General features: G+C 38.7%; 2 protein-coding genes across 2 annotated transcripts; both read right to left on the bottom strand.

The window, feature by feature from the left end:
* Positions 1 to 5342: 5342 nt before the first annotated feature.
* Positions 5343 to 7200, bottom strand: LOC138869738 (uncharacterized). The gene is made up of 2 exons (XM_070147392.1): positions 6760 to 7200; positions 5343 to 5960 (listed from the first exon to the last, which is right to left on the bottom strand). Exons 1-2 carry the CDS (start codon positions 7198 to 7200, stop codon positions 5343 to 5345), a joined length of 1059 nt encoding a protein of 352 aa, XP_070003493.1.
* A 794-nt stretch (positions 7201 to 7994) lies between these two features.
* Positions 7995 to 8948, bottom strand: LOC138869737 (uncharacterized). The gene has a single exon (XM_070147391.1). The coding sequence runs from the start codon at positions 8946 to 8948 to the stop codon at positions 7995 to 7997; it is 954 nt and encodes a 317-aa protein (XP_070003492.1).
* Between the last annotated feature and the right edge of the window lie 264 nt (positions 8949 to 9212).

Here is a 9212-nt window from a genome sequence, read left to right as displayed (position 1 = left end):
GGATGTTATGCATGTATTAATGTTTTATGGTTTGTGAATCATCAAAGTGGCCAAGCTAGAAAGTTGAATGATTAAAAGTATATACATATATAGAATGCCAATACATGGATGTTATGCATGTATTAATGTTTTATGGTTTGTTAATCATCAAAGTGGCCAAGCTAGAAAATTAAAATTACACGCATGCATAAAGTGACCTAACGTCTATATCATGCATGTATAAGTTCATCTAGTTTGTTAGTCGTCAAAGTGACCAAACTAATATGTTCATGAAAATTATACATGCATAAAATTTATCACTTATCCATGGTTCTAATTAATGAGATGCCTTATGAATACATTGACGTTCACTATTGTTTGACCTTACAAATTTTCTAAGGATATACTAATTATTTATAATTAGTGAACATGATGAGGCAAATATTCTTTGATCATATTTATATGGATATCTAGTATGATTGATCAAGATTATTTAATTGCCTATTGAAGATAAAAGGCATATAAATAATGTAATATGTCATAATATCTCCTCAAAAGAGGGCTATGGTATATTCTAATGATTGGTTTGTCCGAATCGATAACGTAATTAACTATGTATTGATTGCAACAGGATTAAAGCTATTAATGATGGCTCTGGATTTAATTTGTGCTTGGATATGAATATTTCAATTTATAAAAGAATTCTATTTCTTGACATTCTTATAAACGATTTGATACAAATTGAAACTTGACGATGTATTTTTTGAATGTCTTTCATCAGAAACTTGGAATTATGTGTAGTTCATTAAAGTCTTATTTATTTGTGGCACACACATTTGGATTATATGTCTCACGCAAGGTTAGAAAAGATTAGTAATATATGAAATTCTTTTAAATCTATATTTTACTTATCTCAATGTATGTTAAGATTGCATCAAGTAAAATCAAACCAAATAGAAATAAGAAAGTCGCCACAAGACGTATTCCACCTCTTGGAAATTATGCATATCCATATAAGAATTCCCTCGTATTTTGGTTGAAGTCCATTTGTAAATTTTCTTGAGAAACATGGGATATATGTATAATATACTATGCCATGGAAGCTTTAATAGAATGGTGTTGCAGAAAGGCATAATCAGACACTTGTGGAGATGATTAGGAGTATGATCAGTAATTCCTTATTACCTTATTCTTTGTGGATTCACTACTAGAAATTTGGGCAAACTTTTCCAAAAAAACTGACCAAAGTTGGTCGGTAATGACCAATAACTGTCCAAAACGCGACCATTTACGTGTGAATGGTATTTTGAAGGTCGGAAGAGCATACCGATTAAAGTTGGTCGGAAATTATCGACCAACTTTGGTCGGTCAATTAAATTCAAAATAAAATATTGCCGAACAAACCGACCAAAGTTGGTCAGTATTTTAATTATGTAAATAAAAAATACACCATCGGGGAATCGAATCGGGGTCCGTACTGTGGCAGGATACTATTCTACCACTAGACTCTTGGTACATTTTGTTTTAAAACTGTCTTTTATTTCATTTGTACTCTTTAATTGTATTTTCGCACGAAAATAACCGACCAAAGTTGGTCGATTTTATTAAAAAAATAAATTTACTGACCAAAGTTGGTTGTTTTTTTAAAATGACCAGCCGAATTAATCGACTAATTTTGGTCGGTTTTTTAAATATTAATTTTAATTTATTTAAATGAAAAACCGACCAAAGTTTGTTGGTTTCTTGAAAAATAAATTTAGAAGACTCAAAAATAGTTTCCCGCATTTTTGTGCCAAAAACAAACCGACCAAAGTTGGTCGGTTTCGTAAAAAAAAATTTAAAAATAAAATATTTTGAAAAACCAACAAACTTTGGTAGGTTTTTTGGCCAGTTTTTTGATCGACCAAAGTTGGTCGGTTGACCTTGGTCGGTTTTGCCGAATTTTTAATAGTGATTTATTCTCTTAAAACCGTTGTATATTATTAAATAGGATTCCTAATAAGGTAGTTCCAAGGATCATTTTGAGCTGTGGAACGGAAAAAAACCTAGTTAGAAGCACCTATATATTTGGGGCTATACAATGGAAGCGAGATTTTATAATCCACATAAAAAAAACATTTTAGATTTTCAAACAGCAAGTAGTTACCTTATTGGTTACCTGGAGAAATTTAAAGGGTATAGGTTTTACTGTTCAAATCATAGTTTGAGAATTGTTAAAACGGATAATGCAAGATTTATTAGGGATGGTGAAGTTAGTGGGAGTGTTGAAAAATAAAGTGTAAAAATAAAAGAGGCGAGGGTCAATGTTCCATTACCCACGAATGTACCTACTTCCACACAAATACCAAATATTGTTCGAGTTGTTGAAGAATACTTCGACAATACCGAGTAGCATTTGAATGAAACACTTCATGAAGAAACTAACTTACACATATCTGACACAAATGAACCCCAAAAACTGTCATTAAGAAAATCGACTATTTCAGTTGATTATATGGCTTTATTTACTAGTATTAAATGTTGGCATTTGACTTAATAAAGATCCTGTCTCATTTTCATAAGTCATAGAAAATAATGAGTGTGACAAATAGATTGATTCCATTAAGAAAGAATTAAAATTTATGGAATATAACAAAGTCTGGGATCTCGTCGAATTGCCAGAAAGTTCTAAAATAATCGGGTGTAGATGCGTCTTTAAGATCAAACGCGATTCAAATGGCAATATTGAATGATATAAAGGTAGACTTGTTGCCAAGGGTTATACTCAGAAAGGAGGCATTGATTATAAAGAGACTTTTTCACCGGTCTCAAAGAAAGACTCGTTAAGAATTATTATGGCTTGGTGGCTCACTATGATTTAGAGTTACACCAAATTGATGTGATAATTGTCTTTCTTAATGGAGACCTCGAGGAAAAAGTTTATATGGACCAACCAGAGTGTCACGACCCAATTCTAAATTAGGTCGTGATGGCGCCTAACACCGCCGCTACGCAAGCCAACTGTGAACTAGCAACGTGATTTCCTCTTTTTAAATAAATTTTTCCAAGTGATTAAACTTTACTTAAATTTAAAAGATTTAAGAGATAACAGATTTAAAATAAATAAAACGAAAGTAACTGAGTGCAATCATAATCATGAAAATAAAAACCAAAACCACGAGTCTACTAGTGTGTGTGCCAAGACCTGATGTCACAAGAGTATGGGCTACTAGTAGAATATACAAAAAATTACTACTCTACTGTCTGAAATAAAATAGATAGAACAATAACAACAGAAAGACTTCGGTTGCTGCAGAATGACTCCGAAGGGAAGCTCACTGTATAGTCTCGTACCAAGAGTCAAGCGTGTGTGCCGGACTGATACCAGATGCACCTGCCTCATATCCTGCACAATTAAGTGCAGAAGTGTAGCGTGAGTACATAAACATTATTTACCCAGTACGTATCCAGTCTAACCTCGAATAAGTAGTGACGAGGGGTCGACTTTGACACTTACTATGGGCTAACAATAATATGTCAAAGTTATAACTAAGCATGGATTTCATGAATAATACTAAAAACTCAATAACAGGAAATAGCCAATACTCCTTTCACAAGTATTAAGTCCCAAATTTATTTTCATCATTTAACAATTTATATTTCAATACATTGAAGCAATATCAATTATGAATAGTTCCAAATGTTTATCATGTACAAATTATGTCGATGTCGTATGACCCGATCCAACATAAGAATATTTAAATTGTGCACTGCCGAGGATCGAACGACACGAACCATAGATGCATCTATCTGCTACCGAGGCGTTCGGCCGCTCCACAAATAGAAAATACTTCAAAGAAATACAAATTCTTAATAATAGTCAAGTGTCTCATTTAAACCAAGTGAAATTTAACCTTTTACAATTCTTTTATCAAATTTCAATATTGACTTAATTAAGTTATCAAGTAGAGGCGAACATTGCAAGTATAACATGAAAACATAATTAGTAGCTGCGTACGGACTTTCGTCACCTCGTACGTCTGTAGCACTCACAAATAGAAACACATATTAATTAATTCACCTATGGGGTTAATTTCCTCTCACAAGGTTAGAAAAGAGACTTACCTCGTCTCAAAGCCTACTTCCGGTTCAAGATTGTGCTCAAACCCTCAATTCGGTGCCAAACGACTCGAAACTAGTCAAATATTATATAAAATCATCAATACATGTTCAAAAGTTCGTATTCTAACTATTAAAGTGATTTCCCAAGCCTATTTGAAGAATCACTAAAATTTACCCTCAGGTCCACGTGCCCGGATTCTGGAAATTCTTTAAAAAAAGTTGTTACCCATAATCTAATGAACTCAAATATATGATTTTCCCTAAGTTCGATAACAAATTTCGTGGTTAAATCCCATTTTTATCAAAAAACTAGGTTTTCATCTAAATCCTTAATTTCACCAATCTTTACATGTTAATCTACCCATAATCTATGTATTTAACTCATGTTGTGTAGAAATTACTTACCTCAAAGTGCTAGGTGAAAACCCTCTTCCAAAAGCTCCAAAAATCACCCAAGAGATGAAAGGAAATGAGCTAAATGGACTAAGTCCTGCATTTAATAAGTTGTGTACAGGTCCCAGATTTCGCATTTGCGACACCTGGTTCGCAAATGCGATAAACTCAACGCAAATGCGAACCTGGGCTCCCACTGCCAAGGTCGCAAATGCGAACGCTGCCCAACCTGAGCCCTCGGCCTCTACACCAAACACCCCCACAAGTCCAACAATATCATACAAACTCACTCGAGCGATTGAAACACTGAAATAACATTAAAAATCATGAATTGGATGCCAAAACGCATGGATTAACTCATAAACTCAAAAACTTCTAAATATACTTTCGCACGTCCGATTCCTATCAAATCAATTCGGAATGACACCAAATTTTGCGTGCAAGTCTTAAAAGATATTAGGGAACTATACCCGGTCTCGGATTCCATTTGGACCTCGATATCAAAACCTACACCAAACCAAATTTAAAAAACTTCAAAAACCTTAAAAGAATCAATTTTCACTATTAGGCACTGATACGCTCCCGGGTCATCCAAAACTCGATCCGAGCATACGCCCAAGTCCGAAATTATCATACAAACCTATTGGAACTGTGAAATCCCGATTTCGAGGTTATTTACTCAAAACGTTGACCGAAGTCAAACTTAGCATTTTAAGGCCAACTTAAGGAACCAAGTGTACCGATTTCAATCCGAACTCTTCCAAATCCCGAACTAACCATCCCCGAAAGTCATAAAACAGAAAAAGAACATACGGGGAATTTTAATTAAGGGAATTGGGTTCTAAAAAGCAAAACGATCGGTCGGTTCGTTATATTCTCCACCTCTTAAACAAACGTTCGTACTCGAACAAGTCTAGAATCATGCTTGGCGTGCTGAATAAATGTGGACATCTACTCCGCATGTCCTCCTCGGACTCCCAAGTCGCCTCCTCGACTAGTTGGCTTCTCCACTGAACCTTTACCGCGGAAATCCTCTTGGATCTCAACTGGCGAACCTGCCTATCAACAATGGCAACTGGCTCATCTGCATAACCTAGACTCTCATCTAACTGAATCGTGCTGAAGTCTAACACATGTGACAAGTCGGCATGATACCTCCGGAGCATAAATAGGTAAAAAATTGGAAGAACTCCCGATAGACTAGCAAGCTCATAAGCAACCTCTCCAACTCGTTTCAACACCTCAAATGGGCCTATAAAGCTTGGGCTCAACTTGCCCTTCTTCCCGAATCTCATAATCCCCTTCATCGGCGAGACTTTCAAGAGAACCTTCTCACCCAACATAAATGATACATCATGCGCCTTCCGATCAGCGTAACTCTTCTGTCTGGACTGTGCTGTGCGAAGTCGCTCCTGAATCAATTTTATCTTTTCCAAGGCATCCTTCACCAAATCAATACCATATAACTTAGCTTCGTCGGCCTCAAACTACCTGATGGGAGAACGACATCGTCGACCATATAAAGCCTCAAATGGAGCCATCTCGATGTTGGACAGATAGCAGTTGTTGTATGCAAACTCGGCCAAGGGCAAGAATTGATCCCACTGCTCTCCAAAGTCAATCACACATGCTCTGAGAATATCCTCCAAGATCTGAACTGTCCGCTCCGACTGCCCGTCGGTATGTGTATGAAATATTGTGCTGAGCTCTATACGGGTCCCCAACTCACTCTATACTACTCTTCAGAAATGCGAAGTAAACTAAGGGCCTCTATCTGATATGATAGAAACAGGTACCCTATGCAACCAAACTATCTCCTGAATATAAATGTGGGCCAACCTCTCTGAAGTATACGTAGTCACAACTGGAATGAAGTATGCCACTTTGGTCAATCTGTCGACAATGACCCAAACTGCATCAAACTTCCGCAAGGTTCGCGGCAACCCGACTACAAAGTCCATAGTAATGCGTTCCTATTTCCACTCCGGTATAGTCATCTGCTGGAGTAGGCCTCCTGTCCTCTGGTGCTCATACTTAACCTGCTGGCAATTTAGGCACCTAGCTACATACTCAACTATGTCTTTATTCATCCTCCGCCACCAATAATGCTGCCTCAGGTCGCGATACATCTTCGTAGCACCTGGATGAATAGAATACCGAGAATTGTGTGCCTCCTCTAAAATCCTCGCCCTCAAGCCATCGACATTCGGAATACATAGACGACCCTGAAGTCGCAAAACACCATCCTCGCTGATAGAAACCTCCTTGGCACCACCATATTAGTACCGTTTCTCTGAGAACCATCAAATGCAGATCATTAAGCTTTCGAGCCTTAATCTGCTTCAATAGTGAAGACTGGGCAACGACACATGCAAGAACTCGGCTGGACTTTGAAATGTCCAACCTCACAAGTCTGTTAGTCAAGGACTGAATGTCCAAGGCTAGTGGCCTCTCCTCTACTGAAATGAATGTCAAGCTACCCATACTCTCTGCCTTTCTGCTCAAGGCATCCACGACCATATTCTCCTTGCCCAGATGATAAAGAATGGTAATTTCATAATCCTTCAGTAATTCAAACCATTTGTGCTGCCTCAAATTAAGATCCCTTTGATTGAACAAATGTTGTAAGCTGCAATGATCACTGTAAACCTTACATGATACCCCATAAAGATAATGCCTCCAGATCTTGAAAGCATGAACAATCGCGGCTAACTCTAGATTGCGCATAGGGTAATTCTTCTCATGGATCTTCAACTGACGGGAGCATATGCAATAACTCGCCCCTCCTGCATAAATACACAACCCAAGCCAACGCGTGAACTGGAAGGTAACATCAGAACTGATGTTGTAGTCAAAACTGTCTTGAGCTTCTAAAAGCTCGTCTCATAATCATCGGACCAACGGAACGAAGCACCCTTCTGGGTCAACCTAGTCAAAGGTGATGCAATGGATGAGAAGCCCTCCACAAACTAGCGATAATAACCTGCTAACCCCAAGAAGCTTTTGATATTGGTCGTTGAAGTGGGGCGAGACCAACTCTAAACTGCCTCAATCTTCTTAGGATCTACCTTAATACCATCGCCTGATACAACATGCCCCAAGAATGCTACAGAATATAGCCAAAACTCACACTTGGAGAACTTCGCATAAAGCTTCTGTTCCCGCAAGGTCTGAAGTACCACTCTCAAATGTTAGTCGTGCTCCTCCATGCTACGCGAGTAGATCAAAATGTCATCAATGAAGACAATGACAAACGAATCAATGTATGGCCTGAACACCCTATTCATCAAATCCATAAACGCCGTTGGGGCATTAGTCAAACCGAAGGACATCACTAGAAACTCATAATGGCCATATTTATTGCGTAAAGCAGTCTTTAGAACATCCGAGCCCCAAATCTTTAACTGATGGTAATCCGATCTCAAGTCGATCTTAGAGAACACCCAAGCACCCTGCAACCGGTCAAATAAATCATCAATACGCAACAATGGGTACTTGTTCTTAATGGTAACTTTGTTCAACTAGCAGTAATCAATGCACATCCTCATAGTCCCATATTTCTTCTTCACAAATAATATTGGTGCACCCCAAGGTGATACACTTGGTATGACGAACACCTTTGATAGTAACTCCTCAAGCTGCTTCTTCAACTTTTTTGGAACCATACGGTACGGTGGGATAGATATAAGCTGGGTACCAGGAGCCAAATCAATATAGAAATCGATATCACGATCTAGTGGAATGCCTGGAAGATCAGAAGAAAACACATCGGAGAATTCCCAAACTATTGGTACTAAATCAATCGCCAGAGACTCTGCAGTAGTATCCCGAACATAAGCTAGACAAGCCAAACAACCCTTCTCGACCATGTGTCGAGCCTTAATAAAAGAGATAATTCGATTAGATGTACTGACAGACGAACTCTTCCACTCCAATCTAGGCAACTTTGGCATCGCTAAGATAATAGTCTTGGCATGGCAATCAAGGATGTTGTGATTTGAGGATAGCCAGTCCGTGCCCAGGATGACCTCAAAGTCGGTCATATCAAGCAACAGAAGATCCGCTCTAGTCTCGTATCCATAGAATGTGACCACATAAGACCGATAGATCTGATCCACAACAATAGAATCGCACACAAGAGTGAACACATAAACAGGAGTACCCAAGGACTCACGAGGAATATCCAGGAAATGAGCAAACAGAGACGACACATATGAATAAGTAGACCCTGGATCAAATAATACCGAAGCACCCCTACCGCAGACAGAAATAATACCTGTGATCACGACATCTGAGGCCACCTTATCTGGTCTGGCTAAAAAAGCATATAACCTAGCTGGAGCGTTGACTGGCTGGCCTCCAACTGACTGAATAGTAGCTAGCTGACCTCTCCCTACCTGGCCTCCACCTCTAGGATGACCCCTACCTGTCTGCCCTCTATTTCTGGGTTGTCGGACAGCTAGTGTTGTAATCATGGGCTGCTGACCCTACTGTATTGTCTTGTCCCGAAGCCTAGGGCAGAACCTCTGCACATATCTTGGATCCCCACATACGAAACAACCTCTCGGTGCGGTGATCTGCTACCCTAAAGTCTGATCCTAATGGCTTGAATACCTACTGGAAGAACCCTGAATAGCTGGTGGGCGGTATGAACTCTCTGGCATGGCCGTTAAGTAAACATTGGCAGAACCCTGATAACCAGACTACCCACTGGAAGAACCCTGAATAGCCGGTGGGCA

This window comes from Nicotiana sylvestris, chromosome 5 (assembly GCF_000393655.2).
Source record: "Nicotiana sylvestris chromosome 5, ASM39365v2, whole genome shotgun sequence".
Classification (NCBI taxonomy): domain Eukaryota; kingdom Viridiplantae; phylum Streptophyta; class Magnoliopsida; order Solanales; family Solanaceae; genus Nicotiana; species Nicotiana sylvestris.
Note: the sequence above shows the minus strand (reverse complement) of the source record. Positions and strands in the feature narration are given on the sequence as shown.